At 34.4% G+C, this 18,294-nt stretch overlaps 1 protein-coding gene across 1 annotated transcript in view; it reads left to right on the top strand.

Annotated features, from left to right (window-relative positions):
* ME2 (malic enzyme 2) overlaps positions 1-18,294 on the top strand; it is a 59,366-nt gene that overhangs the window by 40,107 nt on the left and 965 nt on the right. The window contains exons 12-15 of the mRNA XM_061170526.1: positions 1,621-1,763; positions 7,250-7,352; positions 14,203-14,273; positions 14,775-14,873. Of these exons, the coding sequence (XP_061026509.1) occupies positions 1,621-1,763; positions 7,250-7,352; positions 14,203-14,273; positions 14,775-14,873 (416 nt within the window). The remainder of the gene's footprint in view (positions 1-1,620; positions 1,764-7,249; positions 7,353-14,202; positions 14,274-14,774; positions 14,874-18,294) is intronic.

The raw sequence follows: 18,294 nt of genomic DNA, 5'->3' as shown, positions 1-18,294 counted from the left end.
GTAATAGAAACCTAAGAATCTGTCCATTGACTCAGTCCCTGGAGGGTCAAGGAAACAAAAAGAAAAAAATGTTTAGTTCTTTTAGAGCTCATGGATTCCTAAGACTATGTCCACATACCTCCACATGGGGAAACACTGAGTAGAAGTTCCTCTTTTACATGAGAAAAACAAGCACAGAGATGTTAAGCAACTTGCCTAAGATTTGTGAATATTTCATATAGCCAGTAGTGACTGAGCAAGCACTAAAACTTTGGTCTCCAGATCAGTATTTTTCTTTATTACATATCAGTTTATAAAATGGAATTTAAAATTTCTTTGACTATTGAATGTAAGTCTTATTGGATGAACTGTGTAAGCACTCAGCCGAGGCATTGCTTGATCATCCCCAGATTCCCACCATGGGCTAAGTATTCTTCCTTCATGCTGTGCTTCTATGCACTGCATGCTTAGCACCTGTTACAGGTTTTCTGATTTTCTGTTTACTCTGTTGTTTTTTCTCTCAACTATAAGCTGCCTGCATTATACTCATTTTTATATCCTAATGGCCTAATACAGTGTCTGAGACATTGTAGGGGCTTACTAAAAGGTCATTAAACTGAACTCTATCAAGAAAGTGGATTGCTTTAGTCAAGAAGATCTTTTATCGCTTCTGAACTCCTATTTATAATGAATACCACAGAGTTTAACAAGTTAACATTTGAGGTGCAAGTTTTTAATTAAAATATTTTTTTTAATTGTGGTAAAATACACATAACATAAAATTTGCCATAACCATTTATAAATGTACAGTGAGGTAGTGTTAAGTGCATTCACATTGTTGTGCAACCAATCTCCAGAACTCTTCGTACCTTGTAAAACTGAAGCTCTATGTGCACCTGAAACTATCACAACATTGTTAATCAGCTGTACTCCAATATAAACTAAAAAGTTAAAGGAAAAAAAAAAAACTGAAGCTCTATGCCTGTTAGACCAGTGGTCCCCAACCTTTTTAGCACTAGGAACCGGTTTCATGGAAGATAATTTTTCCACAGACCAGGGAGGGGGGATGGTTTTTGGATGATTCAAGCATATTACATTTATTGTGCACTTTATTTCTATTATATTACATTGTAATATATAATGAAATAATTATACAGCTCACCATAATGCTGACAGGAGGCAAAGCTCAGGTGGTAATGCGAGCAGTGGGGAACGGCTGTAAATGCAGATGAAGCTTCGCTCCCTCACCCGCCGCTCACCTCCTGATGTGCGGCCCGGTTCCTAACAGGCCACAGACCGGTACCAGTCTGTGGCCCCGGGGTTGGGGGCCCCTGTGTTAGACAACAACTACATGATGGAGGTAGTCTTACACTCTTTTCTTATTGCCCACAATTTACTATATCTGGGGTAGACAATAAATATTTAAGTGAAAATTTTTAACATTTTATTGTTCTGTTTTCAGATTTAAGATTGGAATTATCTCAGCAATGCAAAATCTTATCTTTGTAATGGGATAAGCACAGGTCTTATCTTTACCTGTGCTTTTGTTGTGTTAAACCTGTTATAGAAATGCTATTGATGAGAAGGCTATGTTTTACCTGTAATGAAGTTCCTTTTTTTTCCCCCCTTATTTTATTACAGGAGTTGCAGGAGCTGGCCGACTTTTCACTCCTGGTGTAATCAAAGCCATGGCTGATATCAATGAAAGGCCTATAATATTTGCATTAAGTAATCCTACAGCACAAGCTGAGTGCACAGCTGAAGAAGCATATACACTTACAGAGGTATTAATAATAGTATGAATTGGTTATGTCTATTATTTTCCCTCTATTAGCCTATTAGTTATACATTCTTGAATAATTCTTTTTATGGTTGCTCTAGAGATTACAGCATGTATCCATGGATCATCAAATTCTGATGTAAATTACTGCTTGTATCAATTCTGGAAAGCAGTTACTTTATATATCCATTTTAACACCCTCAGGCCTTTTGTGCTATAGTTGTGCATTTTAATTCTCTCTATATTTTAAATCCCCAAAGACATTCTTTTTGTTTTAAACAAAAATTATTCATTTAGATTTACCTGCATTTTAATATTTTCTATTGCCATTGTGTCCTTCATGCATACCTGTGCTTCTATCTAGGATTATATCTTCTACCAGAAGAACTTACTTTAAGTGTGGGTCTGATGAATTCTCTTGATAATTTCTTTATTTTGCCTTCATTTTGAAGGATATAGTTTCACTCTGCATAGAAGTCAGAGTTGGTAGATACTTTATTTCAGAACTTTGAATGTATGATTCTTTCGTTTTCTGACTTCTCTTTTCTTTTTGATAGACCATTTTGTCTTCCGTTTTAAGCAGTTTTTCTGGTATGGACTTAGGTGCGGTTTTCTTTGTATTTATTCCACCTGAGGACTGTAGAGCTCCTGAATCTGTGGCTTAATGTCTTTTGGGACACATTCTGTCTCTTCTCTTGTAGGACTCCAGTTATGTGAATGTCAAGACTTTTTCACCATATCTGATATGTCTCTTACACTATTTTCTATGTATACCATCCTGTTTGTTTTCTGTGTTTCAATCCTGTGATTTTCTTTGGACTTATCTTCCAGTTTGCATATTCTCTTTTCAGCTGTGCTAAATCTGTTGTTAGGTTCTTAATTTTATTGTATTTTTCACTTGTGGAATTTTATTTCATTCTTTCCATAATTCATTAATTTAGCGTCACAGACTTAAAATCACGTATTACAGAAGTAATCAATTTATAAATACTACTTTCTTGCCCTCACATGTCATGAAATAATTGTTTTTACCCTCTTCACATGTATCTTCACCATCATAGGGCCATTCTTTTGAGTCATGTGACAGCTCTCTGGAACAAATTTTTACTTTCATCTAAATTGTTTAAAATTTAGCTCTTTTGAATTCTTTGACACTGCCACTAGGTTATATCCCAGTTAAAAGTATCTGCTTATATACCATTAGGACAGTTCTTTTTCCCCTACTGTTCTGTAGAGATATAGTTGTAATCTCCACAATGTAATCACTTTCTGTATTGTTCTTGCAAGTGATCTTTAAGTGACTCTAGGAAGTGATTTTTTTCTTTTAAGTTGGTTACAATGTTGTGTTAGTTTCAGGTATATAGCAAAGTGATTCGGTTATATACTTTTTCATTTTTTTGTATTTGTTTCCATTATAGGTTATTACAAGATGTTGAATATACTTCCCTGTGCTATACAGTAAATCTTTGTTGTTTAGGAAGTGATTTTTAAAGCCTTGTTTACAATGATATATAAGAGTAGTAATTGTTAGGTCATACCCTTGAGAAAAATTAATAAATTTTATAAATGTTTTTGTCTCTATTAAAAGTATTTTATTATGGAAAATTTCAAGCATATACAAAAGTAGAAAGAACAGTATAATTAACTCCCATGTACCGATACCCTGTTTCAAAAGTGATCAACTTATTGCCAATCTTGTTTCTTCTACATCCTACTCACCTTAGATTTTGAAGCCAGTCTCAGACATCATATCATTTTATTATAAATATTATAGTATATCTCTCAAAAGTCAAGGATTCTTTTAAAAATATAATCACAGTATTATCACACCTCACAATTTTAACAATATTTTTAAAATACTTATTTGATTCTTTTGTATAGCTTTCAGTTCTCTGCTAAAATTTTGTCTTGTCATTTAATTTCTTGAATATATGAATCATAATTAAGGTTAATGTCTGATAGTAACAAATATCTCACTCTCTGTGAGTCCATTTCTGTTATCTGTCTTTCTTCTTGGTTATCCAGTTCTTATCTTTTTGTAAACCTAGTTTTACTTCTGTCTTTCGCTTCCTTATTGAGTGCTAGGTAGTGTGGATGAAGAATAGTAGCAATAATTTGAGGCTCGGAATGAAGTTACCTTCCTCCATAGGAGCTTTGCCTTTCCTTTTGGAGGCTGTCAGTCTGGGGCAGCTCCATATAATTCAGCAGGATGTAGTACGTGGGAGGCCTCATCTGTTTCCACAGTTTACGTTTTCTCTTGGGTATGAATCAAAAACCCTGGGGTATTTATCAGCACCCCTCACCCCTAGTGGTCTCTGAAGTATACTTTTTCTCTCTCTGTCATCATGAGACTCCTGATAACTTCAATGCTCAGGCACTCAGCCACAGATTTTCCTTTTGAAATCACTCACCTGAAGGAGGAAAGCTTCAAATGCTGGGCCCGAATACCTTGCTTTCCTCTTTTTCTGGATCTTGACTGTCTCCACCTCCAAGCTCTCCCTATCCTGGTGGCACTCCCACTTCCTTAAAACATATTTTTAATATATTTTATCCAGTTTTCCTCATTGTTACCAGAGGGAGAATTGGTGTGAAACAACCTAGAAGACTATTGCCAAAGTAGAACTCTCAGAACTTTCTGAACTTAATATTCATGCTCTTGATATATTTAGCATTGTTTTTTTCTCATTGTTATAAATTTTATTTTGACACATATATTCTCTCAAAATTCCTTTTGATTCTATATTGCCACTTTGTGTTAGTCAAAATAAATTCACTTGACTAGTGGCTTCCAACAGTTATAATAATTACTGAAACTTCTAATAATTATTGAAATCTTTTCTTTTGAACTCATCCACAAAGTCAGCATACAGATATATTAAAAAAAAAAAAATCAGTCTCTTTGGTATACTGTCTTACTTCTTTACCAAAGAATGGTATTATTTGATTGCTTATCCTCTTCACCTGTCTTTACTACTTAAAACTAATGGTTATTGCCCCCCAAATTAAATCTTAGTCTTATACAAAGACTAGTTGATAAATATATACTCCATGTACTATGGGTCTTGGCATTTCCAAAATATAAAAAATTTAAATGTTTTGGGCAGTAGTAGTACATCAGGAGAAGACCGTTCAAACATTTAAGAATTTTATTTTTTGAATAAATGTTATTGTAATAGATGTACACCATTTGAATGAATAAAAATTCCTCAAGGAAACCAGTTTGATATACTGTATCAGTTCTAAGATGCAAATTTTCTCACAATTTTTATAACTTTGAAATTGTGTTATCTCTTAAAAATGGTAAAAAAGCATTGTGTCATAGTTTAATTTTACATAATTTTTTTCTTAGTGTTACATAAAATAATGGCATAAATGTATGTATTTGTAGTTACTGCTTAAATTTTAAGTGTCCTTTTGTTTTCAGTGGAGGGATGTCTCAGTGCTAGTCTAACACCCTCTGCTGCCTAGGGAGAAAAATACATTTAAAAAAAAGTGTTTTCATATTTTAATGGCCAGTTGCTCAAAGAACAAAGAATAGGCTAACCTGGACTTCAGAATGAGAATACTGTTATCATTAAGGTCTTGCCACATTTAAGCTATAGGTTGATTATGAAAGAAGAAGAATTAAAAAAAAAAATATGGCCTGTTGTGACCACCTAGAGGGGTGGATTAGGGAGGGGGACGCAAGAGGCGGGGGATATGGGGATATATGTATACATACATATAGCTGATTCACTTTGTTATACAGCAGAAACTAATACAACATTGTAAAGCAATTATACTCCAATAAAGATGTTAAAAAAAAATGACCTGGAGAAGATGAACTGCTGCTGAATCTTGCCATTCTAGAGAAGATGCCCAAGAGCTTTCTAAATCTCCAAATTTACTGATATCATGAGGACATAACATTTTCCCCATAAAGAGCTATATTGTATAATCCACTTTATAAATCTATTAAAATTCATGGTGGCACAAAACTAATCTATATTATTATATACATTGTGGTAACTCGTATGGCATTAACCATGATCTTCAAAGAAACAAAATTTTTGTCACAAATAAAGCTAGGCTTAGAACAGGTGGAGAATGGTAATAGCTATCTGTAGAAAATTCTATAGCTTTCTGGAGTTGTAGGTTCAAGACACTCACCTGGGCCCACCACTGGCACAGTTGACTTGCTTCTACACATAAACCTGAGATCATTTTGAAATTGAAAGTATGTCTTGTAAAAGTAATAATTACTACACATGGTAGATCTTCAGGTTGTCCAAAGGGTCAAATTCTTGAGTGCTAAACCCACTAATGCGAAGGGTCTACTATATTTCAAAGAATAATCACTCTTGCTATAATACACATCTGTAGATGTAGGGAAAAGACAAAGCATTATCTAAACACTTAAAATAACTCTGTCAAATGTTTAGGTGTCATGTCATTTTGTGCATCCTACTGTGTGGAGATAGTTCAGCTTTCTGTGAATCACCTTTTAACTTCATCTAAGTAGCTGTTTAAACATGACTTCCTTTAGTTATACCTCAAGTATTCCAAGATAAGTTATTTCTGTTTGAAAACTATTGTTTTCTTGCCTTTTTTTTTGGTCAGGTAGGGGTGCGACGGATGGAATTTTGGGGGGAAAATTATATATAAAGGATTTATAAATTAACCTTCAGGTACTTTTCAATTCCATGGGCACCAAATTCTCTTAGAAATACTGGAGGTGCTAGTAAAATGTATCATATGCTATTATAGAGCACAGTACTAAAATTGATGGATACAACAAATTTGGAGACTTCCTTTTCTTTAACAAGACAACATGCCATGTTTTTCTGGGGTGACTGTGGTTATACCATATGCCTGTTCTATAAACTGCCTATCTGGGGGGCATTGTAGCATAATAGAAAACCATGGGTTTTAGAGTTATAAAAATCTGGATTTAAATTTAACTGCTACAGTTGTGATGTGTGACTTTTTACAAAGTACTTGGAAATATTTAAGCCTTTGTTTTCTGAGATTTTTTAAAAATATATATTAGTGAAATAGAGATGATAATCTCATAAGCCTTCTATGTGGGCTAAATTAACTGAGTTAACACAGATAAAGCACCTGGTACAGAGCCAGAAACAGCAGATGTACAGTAAATGGTAGCAGTTTAATTTTTGATGTTTTCCCCTCATTCACGGATGTTTATAGCAGTCTTTATTATTAGGGATGATATTTTTTTGCCGTCTACATTTTTTAAGTTTTAAAGGAAATAGAAGTGTCAGGTTTTTAAAAATTTATTAATGGACATTTTTCAACTTTGAATGCTTGCTATGCATAAAACAAACCTTATTCTAATAAGGATTTGAATGAAAGGATTATGTTATATAGTAGATTATGCCTGTTTTGCAAGTAATATATTGGTCTACTACAGGGTTTAATTTTGTTTTAATTCACCTCAATTTTCTAGTCCACATAAAGTAACAAAATTGAGGTTATTTCATTTCTCAACAGGGAAGGTGTTTGTTTGCCAGTGGCAGTCCATTTGAGCCAGTGAAACTCAGTGATGGGCAAGTCTTTACACCAGGTCAAGGAAACAATGTATATATTTTTCCAGGTAAATGCCACCATTATTTATGTTATAGAGTAATCATTAATAATTACATGAAAATTCCTTATGAAATTCTTTAGAATTTAAGATTTAAAAAACAACGGTATTTACAGGATTTTGCTATGAATGTACAGGAAAACTCAAGGAATTCAGCAAATCCAACTTGCTCTATTTCCCCTGAAAATTTATTTATTCATACTGTTCATTAAATTTGTTATTATTATAGAAATAAAGTAGTACATCGTTCATAAAAATGCAAAAGGAACAGAATGTTAAAAAATTATTTAACCTCTTTATCCCCCCTTGGTACCTCCTTATCATACTTATCAGCTATAACCACTGTGGTTTCCTTTGAGTTTTTCTGATGGTTACCATCATGACTGGCACACTTATCTCCCTTATCTTGATTCTTCCAACTCTAGACTGTATGTGTAAACTTCCAACTGTGAAATCTAAGTAATAGTCCACACGTAATACCTAATACCTCCTAATACCTTGCTTTCTCTCTCTACCTCTCAATTTCTGTTACTACTTTTAGCTTTCCTAGTAGTTACCTTTATCTCTATATAATAAACTTAAAGAGCTTTTGTAAGCAATTTAAGACAGTTTTTATTAGCTTGCCACAGTGAAAAATGAAAAAAAAAATCTGGTATTTAGCTTTCTTATCTCTTCTTATTTTATCTCTCAACTATGGTTGGTGATATTTCTACATTGCAGAGGAATTTTTTTTTTTTTTTTTTTTTTGAAACTTACATTGTGTTCTCTTGTTTTCCATGTTTTGTCTCTGGATTGATTCTGAAATTACATGATTATATGTTATTCATGTCTAAACAAGAGTGTGGTTTGATAAATACAGTAGAACCTGCAATTCTAGATCAACAAAATTTTTGACACTCAGAGTCTTTTAAGTGTCAAGTATAATGAATCCTCCTCTAATTTCTTGCCAGCTCTCTTCATTTCATCCTGATCCTGCTCCACAGCAAATCATTTCTGTGGTGGTTCTCTCTTGCCCATGTACACTATTCCTCTTTGTCTTGGTCTCATTTTTCTGGAATACATCTTTGAATACGTTTTTTTATGAAGCATGGATGAAAACTGAGTTTTTATGTATCTGAAAATGTCTTTATTTTGTTCTCTCACTTGATGGTTTGGTTGGGTAGAGATTTGTAGATGCAAAGTCATTTTTGTCAGATCTTTGGAAACATTTCTCCATTCACTTTCAGTGGCCAGGGTTGCTGATGAGAAATCTGGTGTCAATGAGAGTCTCATTCCTTTATACCTACTAGCTTTGTCTCCCTAAGAATATTTCAGTGTTTTCTTTATCTTTAGATTTCTGAAATATTAGTGGGATGCATCCAGGTTTGGGCTTTATTTCCATCTATCATGCGTGTCTGCAGGTGGGCCAATTCACTATATTTTCTTTTCCAAAGGATTTTTTGTTCTGTTTTTCCCCCCCCTCATTTCTTTCCTTTCATTATTTCTGTTTTTCCCTTATGGAACTTGTGTTAGACCATGGTCAAATCCCTCTGTTGCCCTGACTTGTAACTTTTATTCATATTTTCGCCTCTTACCTTTTTTGTTCTATAATATGGGGGATTTCTGTGGTGTTTGTTCATTTATCTGTATCTGTTTTGGTTTCTTTTTTCTTTTTTTTTAGCACTTCTAGTGTATGTTTTGTTTCAACAGTCTTTTTTCTTTTTATTATGGAAAACTTCAAACATATACAAAAGTAGAAGGAAGAATGAAATCCCATGTTCCATTCTCCCACTTTTTGGCAGTTATCAATTTGTAACCAGTGTTATTTAATCTATACTCCCACCCACTCCGCCTTCACTGGGTTATTTTAAAGCAAATCAGAGACATCATATAATTTCATTAATAAGTACTTCAGTATGTGTCACTAAAAAAATAATTTTTTAAAAATTAAACATAACCATAATAGTGGTATCACACCAAAGGAAATAAACAATTATTGCTTTATATCATATCGTCAACTCAGTAGGTTCAAATATTATTTTTTACTCTCAATACCTTTTCTTGTCATAGAATAACTTTTTAATAGCCACTTTTTTAAAGCTTGCAGCATCCTTTCAAATCTCTCCTGAGAGTTATTAAGATTCTTTTAAATATTTCTTCCTTTGTGCTGTTTATTTTCCAGAAGTTTCCGGTAATCCTTAGTTTATTCATTTTAATGAAAGAATTATGTTGAGTAAAATAGTGATTTGGCATGAATTTCCTTTGTACTTGTGTCTTTCTCCTTGTGGGCCTCTCCCTGAATAACTGACAGCAGGCTCTAAGATTTTAGGACAGATTTATAGCACACATAGGCTGGCATCAAGGAAGCACGTTATTCTAACTGTTGTTAAAATAAAGATTTTGGGCCTGTGAATATCCTAGTGCACTTTCCTCCTTTTTCTAGTGCACTTTCCTCCTTTTCCCCCTAGCAGAGTGGTTGTGTAGAGTTCCGCTCTGCTTGTCTCTTGAGATCTAGCATCTGTAACAGAAACTGTGCCATCACTGATGATCCCCTTGTAGAACTTGATAATGTTCAAAATCAGTCTGTTCCATCCCACAATATTTCTCTGGCATAAAGACCATGAAAAGAATACTTCTCTGCTGATTTTAACAAAGCCATTTTTAATATTGTATTTGACTAACAGAGAATTTGGCAGTTGATTACTTTTATATAACATTTCAATGTTCTAACTTTATTAATAACAGTTATTAGGACTATAAATATAGACAAAAGAATGACTTGGTAGCAGAGGTTAAAATGGGCTTAAAAACAGGATTGGCCAAAAGAATGATCAAAAAGCAGTTAAAAACACAAGGCTTTGGAAATGTTTGAATTACCTACTCCAGCAATTATACCTGGATGAACAACACAATTAAAACCTAAAAGGGCCAGAGCCTTCCTAATCAGGAAGAAGTGACTGAGAGGTAAAGCTGTGCTTTTCATGGAGAGAGGTCAAGAGTTGGAGTCTGGCACCTGTGAAGGATGGGATGCTAGTGAGCCACCTCCCACTTTGGGCTGAAACCTTAAAGGACTGTACCTTGGAGTGTGGGTATAGTTTGCACTTGAGGTGATCTAGAAAACCTCAAGCCTTTGTTTTGGCCTACCAGTGCCCACAGGTGCCTGGCAGAAGCAAGCAGAAGTCTTCTCTGGTACAAGATAACACTATCCTATTCCTCAAGTTACTTTTACAAATAAATTTTCAAATACAACCCTAGTTAAGAAATAAAAGATAATGAAGCACATAAAGAGACAAGCCAACACAAGCCAAAAGTAGCAGATACAACAAAAAGAAAACTCTGGAACTCTAAATATCAGACAAGTGCTATGAAACAAATATGCTTATTATGTTTATGGGATAAAAGCCAAGCTTGAAAAATTCAGCCAAGTAACACTAAATTCTACAATTGAAAAATACAATAAATTAAGAACTCAGTGAATGAGGCTTATAACAGATTAGACCAAAGGAAATTAATAAACTGGAAGATAGGCCAGAAGAAACGATGCAGAGACCAAAAAAAGGGGAAAATATAGAAAAACAGATATATACCATTAATTGATATATATTTAATTGAGGTCCCAGAGGAAGATGAGAGTAAGAATGAAGCAGAGGCAATATTTACAGGCTTCATGGCTGAGAACTGACAGATGACATCACTACACAATATTCAGGAAGCTCAGTGCAATCCACATGGGATAAGTAAAAAGAAATCTACATCCAGTAACATCCTTGTGAGGCTTCAGAAAACAACAGCAAAGAGAAGACTGTGAATTCAGCCAGAGCAAAAAGATTTCCTTCAAAGGAATAATTGTTAGGCCAACTGACTTCTCAACAGCAACAAGATGCCAAAAGACAGTGGAGTGACCTGTGTGAGTGGCTTCTACAAAATACTTGTGAAGCTAGAGCTCATTACACAGTGAAAAGCCCCTTCAAGGATTAAAACAAAATGAAGATATTTTCAGAAGAGGAAAAAAAGAGGATTCACCATATGCGGACATGTAAGAAAGGAAAGTAAATTCTAAAGAGTATTCCTTAGGCAAAAGACAAGTAATCCCAGCTAGAAGCTCAGAGATGTAGGAAAGAATGAAGAGCAAAGAAAGTTGTGAATATTTGAGTTAAACAAAAGGAACGTTTTATGTGTAGGGCAAAACAATAATGACATGTGGGATTTTGAAAGATACAGAGACAAAATTAAAAGGCACAATAATAATAGCTTATCGGTTACATAGAGTTAAACTGTTAGGAGAAACTTCCGTTGTCTGGCAGGAGGGCAAACTAAAAATTAACATGAAACTTCGATTAGAATGCATATTATAAATTTTAAGATAACCACTAGAAGACTAGAAGAGCTTCCAAACTATGATAAGAGAATATTAGAGGAGGAAATGAAATGATTTTTTTTTTAATCCAAAAGGCAAGAAAGAATAGGAAAGGGAATATGGAATAGACAAACGTAAGAAGACAATAGATTTTGCCCCAAACATTTAATTAACTACATTAAACGTAGATGGAACGAATACTCACCTTAAAAAAAAATTATCTAGAGGCTGGATTAAAATAATGAAGCTATTAACCACTGTGGTCCTCTTCCCATCCCTGAGTAACTGAGTTACCATACTTCCCCACTCTGGCTGAAGACTGCTGGGATACTCTTTGAATAGTGTGAAAGCCCGAATAGGGTCTGCCATATTCGTGCTCATAGCAAGCAATTTTTTAAGTTCCTAACTCTTACATATGAGAAACACTCAAAGAAAGGGATTTTAAGGAAAATCCCTTATATGAACAGTTTATTTCATAAAAGAAACTAAATAGACAAACAGAAAAAAGCAGTTTAGGAAAAAAGAGGTTATGTGGGGAAATGGAATGTTAAAAAAAAGAACTATCAATATCCTCATGGAGACAAATATTCCAGACACAAGACAGAATTTTATTTTTAAAAAATTAGAAAATAAAAATGAGCTCTGGAAAATGAAAAGTTTGGTAGAAGGATTATAAGAAAAAGTTGAAGAAGTCATCTGGAAATAGAGCAAAGATCAGAGGATGGAAAATAAAGAAAAGAAAATTAGAGGACTAGTCCAGGAGGTACAATATCAGAAAGTAGAAATTTCAGGGAGAGAGAACAGAAAAGTGGAGGGAAGGAAATTATCAAAGACTTCACGAACATTTCCCCAAATTGCAAGACCCAAATTTCCAGATAGGAAGGGCCCACCTACCAAGTGCCAAATACGGTGGGCAAAAGTAATGCATCTCAAGGCACACATTGTGAAATTACAGAACATTAGGTACAAAAAAAGATCCTACATACTTCCAGAGATGCAACAAAAAGATAATTGTTGAAAAAGGATCTGGAGTCAAATTGGCACCAGACTTCTCACCAACAATGTTGGAAGCTGTGAGGTATTGAAATAATGCCTCACAATTCTGAAGGAAAATTATTTCCAAACTAGAATTTTAAACCCAGACAAACTATCAAATAAAGTGGAAGGTAGTAGAAATGTGTGTGTGTGTGTGTGTGTTGGGGTGCTGGCGGGGGCTCTTCAAAAATGCAAGATTTCCAGAAATGTATCTCCTATGCACTGTTTTTCAGAAAACTACTGGAGAATATATCCTACCCAAAAAAGGGAGTAACAAAAATACTAGGAAGAAGTGAGATTTAGGAAATGGACTCAACTTAGAAGCAAAGGGAATCCCCATGAAGATGAAGAGAGTTTCCAGGATGATAGCTCCATATCTGGAATGGAGAGCAACCAAGCCAGATTGGAGTTTCAGCAGAGATTTATTCTCGAGGATGAAATTAGAGAAATGTGAAATAGCTGAAATTACTAGATGATTTAGACAGCTAAATGAATAAGTGTCTCAGCATGAAATAATTTTAAGTACCAAAAAATCAAAGGAAAAAGCAGGACAATAACCTTAGGGAAAACAAAAAGGCAGAAGAGGAAAAGTTAGGATATAATGTTAATACACGGCTCAGCTGTGAAGAGCACTTATGAAGTCATAATAATATAAACACTGAACACTGAATCAACCAAAATTATGCTCTAACTATATTGGTAAGAGGGCTGGAAATGTGCAAGAAAGCTAAATACTTATTTCCAACAGGAAGGAGTCGGTGATCTCCAAAACTAAAAGTCAATCAGAAGAAATAGAAGCAAGCTGTGAGAGAGAGAAATACTAAAATAATCAGCTAAAAGAATTAAAAGTAGTTACTTCTGTAGAGCAAGAAATGGAGGATTAGAGATGGAATTGATTTTTTTTAAGTCAGTATCAACATTTTTTTTAAAATTTTTATTTATGTATTTTTGGCTGCGTTGGGTCTCAGTTGCGTCAGGTCTTAGTTGCAGCGCACAGGCTCTTCCTTGTGGCACATGGCTTTCTCTAGTTGTGGCGCGTGGGCTCAGTAGTTGCGGTGTGCGGGCCTAGTTGCCCTGGAGACTGTGGGATCTTAGTTCCCCAACCAGGGATCAAACCCCCATCCCCTGCATTGGAAGGCGGATTCTTAACCACTGGACCACCAGTGAAGTCCTGGGAATTTATGTTTTTGTAACAACTGTTGATGAATTGTATGCATTTGTAATTTTGATAAATCTGAAAACTAAATTGAGAAAAGCCATTTGATATTTCTAAAATTATTTCTTCTAATAAATAAGAATTATAACAGTTAAAGATCACTTAATTTTAGTGCTCAGATTTCTGTCTTCTCTTGACTGCTTCATTTTTTGAAGGGGCTGTTTGGGGTAGGGGTGGGTTACCATTAATTTGCTTTAAATCTAGGAATTTATTTGGCTACTTTCATAATTGGAAGTGACCTTACTAAGTAAACTATTTAAAATGTATTCCAGGTGTGGCTTTAGCTGTTATTCTCTGTAACACCCGGCATATTAGTGACCATGTTTTCCTAGAGGCTGCAAAGGTAAATGTTTTAAATATTGTTTGGTTATTTTATAAAGGATGAATTATAAAGCTGAATGGATCTTAAAAACAGAGAGAGAATGGGTTAAATCTGCCTTAGGAGTGGAAAGGAAGTTACTCATCCGTTGTTTTTTTGATTTACCTTCTACTTTTGCATAAAATTAATTTATCATTTTTCCAGTGTTTGATTGTAAGCTATGAATCTTTTCATATATACTGTACCTGTATTATACATATCTGAAAGTAACATAATTGTGACAGCATAGATAAAATGTCTTTAAATCTGATTTTTTTAAAAAGTCTTTAAATCCGGTTATTTCTTTACTGTTTAGTGGTAAACGGTTTTAATTTCTGCAGTGGTTTAAGTGTATTCCTGCTAGAAATAAGGAAAACATGTTACCTGTATTATTCTCTGCTCCCCCAACCCTTTCCCCATTTTATTAGTCCTTATTATTCTGTTATTTAAGCAAACAAAAGTGAAATTCTTTTTTTTTCTCTTCAGGCTCTGACAAGTCAATTGATGGATAAAGAGCTAGCTCAGGGGAGACTTTACCCGCCACTTGCTAACATCCAGGAAGTTTCTATTAACATTGCTATTAAAGTAAGTAATAATTTATACCTCTTCACATAAATTTTAATGGTGTTTTCTTCATGCAAGTAACACAAGTTCATTAGAGAAAAATCAGAAACATTTAGAGGGTGCAAAGAATAAATTTTAGGTTGCTCATATTCTTACTACAGAATATAACTCGCATTTGTTGCCTTCTATTGTTTTTTCTTCCCAAACACATAATAAAAATGCACACACATGCAGTCACCTGTGCCTGTTTTTAAAATTGGTTTCTCACTGCAGTTTTTTCCACTTAATATATTGTAAGCCTTTCCCCAGGTAAATCAATAATAATTCTCATGATCACTAATGCTTCATGGAATTCTCCTTGTTCTTATTATCATAGTTTGCTTAACCATTTCTCTATTTTGGGGGACATTTAAGCATCTTTCGTTTTGTTAGAAATAATATTGTAGTGAACATCCTTAGATAAGTCTTTATGTGCATTTGTGATCGTTTTTTCTTAAGATAAATTTCTAATCCTAAGAACAAAAGGATTAACATGCCAAGGCCTCTGATACACATTGCCAAATGATTCTTGAGAAAAAAGTATTGATTTACATTGCCCCTGTTAGATATGGGTGTATCCGTTTTCCCATACCTCTGCCAATATTATTTTTTTAAATTTTGCATATCATTTTTATTTAAAACACTTATTTTATTAAACTGAAGAATTTTTTTTGTTTTTATTGAACAATAGTACTCCTTCCATATTTGTCTTCTACTTTCTAACACTGTGCTCTTAAAATATTAAGGGTAATGTTCCTTCTGTTTTGTGTGGTGCAGGTATTTTCCCACTTGTCATTTATTTTAACTTGTTTGACATGCCATTTTCACAAGGTTTTTTAATGGAATTATCTATTTTATAGATTGTTTCCTCACCTCCTATGAATGTTAGTGCTTTCTCCCACTCCAAAATCATAAATATCTACCTGCATTTTCTAATAACTTAAAACTTCTAATCCCTCTGAGATTTTAGTGTGTGATGTGAGACAGAGAAACATTTTTTCCTGAATAGTTAACCAGTTGCCCCAGCACCAACTGATTGGGAATGTTCCTTTTGTTAGCATAAAAACCTTGATTTCTTTACTGAGAGTCTGTTCCTGACCGTATTTGCCTATTATTAGGCACTGTTTTAATTTAATAATGTGTACTATTTGACACTACACATTATACATGCTAAAACCATCGTTATGGTTTTTCAGTATTTTCTTGTCTGTTCTGAACTGTTTATTCTTTTGGATGAATTTTTGCATCAGTTTTTTGAATTTAAAGAACACCCTGCAAACTGTGTATGAAACTATGTCATATTTATAAATTAAGTTGGTGAAATTGAGTCTTTCTGTATTGACTCTTCCTTATTCAATCTCTCGCTCCACTTATTAAGGTTTCTTCCTTCTTTTTTAAGTTTTTCAATATAATTTTGTTGTTTTCTTCATCTAAATGTGGCATGTCTCCTGTTATTTTCCTAGATATTCAGAAATTTTGTTATCCTTTAAAATAACATTTTTTCTTTCCATGTATATGTCCTCACTGGTCATTTCTAATGTATAGGGAAGGTATTAATATTTATGAATTTATTTGATAACAGGTTTCTTTGTTGAACAATCCTAATTCTTTTCATAGTTTCTCAGTTAATTCTTTTGGAATTGTTGAGTTGTGAATCATCTGCAAATAAGTTTTTTTTTTTTTATGTATAGTTCATTTTTCCCTATCTTACTAAATTAGTTGCTACTTAAAATCAGTTTTAAACAATTGGGTTGATAAGGGCATCCTTGTATTTTAATAAGTATTTTTTAAATATTTTTGAAGAAGTAGGCTTCTATTTGTACTATTTACTAAGATTTTCTTAAATATCAGGATTAGATGTGGAATTTATCAACCACACTTTCAACTTGTATACTGATGATCATAAGATTTTACCCCTTTGACTAATACAGTTATTGTTACATTATATTAATACTCATAAACGAAGCAAAGATTGGGAATTGGTAAAGGATGATATGTTTAGGAAATAACCAATTCAGTTGATTGTGGAGTCTAAGGTATAGATAGGAAAAAGGCATTAGATAAGATTTGAAGTTATCTTAAGACCAGCTTGTACAGATACACAAATGCCAGACTAAGGAACCAGAATACCTTACTATTGTAAAACAACTGAAGAATTTAGAGCCCAGAATTAGGATGAATAGAGTTCAACTTGAGAATTACAGGATATTACAGGTGGGACAGATTTTGGGAGGTATCAGTTGATTAGATTACTGGTGTGTCCGCATGAAAGGTAGTACATGGGGAAATAGAAGGAGATCTGTTGGGGTTGGTATAGGAGCAGAGTCCCCAGGATCGTCTCTCTTCCCCCTCCTTCTCCGGTGTCCTAAGGCTTTCCTTTTTAGGAGCCAACGGATCAGGTGAGCAGACAGTGCTGTGTACCTGTCCCCCAGCACTACCCACAGCCACTGAGCAGCCCCATAGAGTCACCGGTCACCTACTGCATGCCTACTTGATCAAGGAGGACTCCCTCCGATCTCAGGCCTTGCCCCCAGTCATCTCTGTGGGTACAAATATGTTTCCTACAATAGACTAGACAATACAGTTGACCCTTGAACAATGCGGAAGTTAATGGCCGACCCTCTGCGCAGTCGAAAATCTACATATAGCTTTACTGTTGGCCCTCAGTTTTCCGAGGTTCCGCATCCACAGATTCAACCAACTGGGGATCACGTAGTACATATTTAGTGAAAGAAATTCACATATAAGTGGACCTGCACAGTTCAAACCCGTGTTGTTCAAGGGAATTCTGTCTCAAAATATAGTGAGGCTGAACTCCTAAGACCAAGGACTATCTTTAATAACCACCATTTTTCTTTTAGAAAACTGAAATAAACTCTAATAGTAGTCACCACTTGGAATGGGAATTAGAGGAGGAGAAAGACATAATTGTTTGATTTTTTTTTTTTTTTTACCACGTATCACTGCATTGTTTTAAAGTTAAAATTAAACCATGACTTGAGACCTTAACTAGATGACAGGCACCGTGCTACCCTGTGAGGAAGCTCTTCATACTACCCCATCTTACATCAAAACAGAGAGTCAGAGGCTTTATCTTCACCACCAGTCATTGTGTGTGGCTTGCCACAAAGATCAGAAATTCATTTAAGCCAGTTTAGGTGGGAAGTAACCTAGCTTAACTGTTTAGGGTCTGGGACCTAGAATCAGAAACATCAGTTCTCACTTTAAATAGCTTGGGCAAGTTACTTAAACTCCTTGAACTTTGGTGTTCTCATGTATAAAATGAGAATAATAATAGTACTTGTTTCCTAGGGTTCTTGGGAGGATTAAATGAGATACCCACGTAAAGCACATAGAACATGCCTGGCACTCAGTGATGGTGGTGGTGAGTTGCCATGTATAG

This window comes from Eubalaena glacialis, chromosome 15 (assembly GCF_028564815.1).
Source record: "Eubalaena glacialis isolate mEubGla1 chromosome 15, mEubGla1.1.hap2.+ XY, whole genome shotgun sequence".
NCBI classification, from domain to species: domain Eukaryota; kingdom Metazoa; phylum Chordata; class Mammalia; order Artiodactyla; family Balaenidae; genus Eubalaena; species Eubalaena glacialis.
This window is presented reverse-complemented; position numbering and strand designations above follow the sequence as displayed.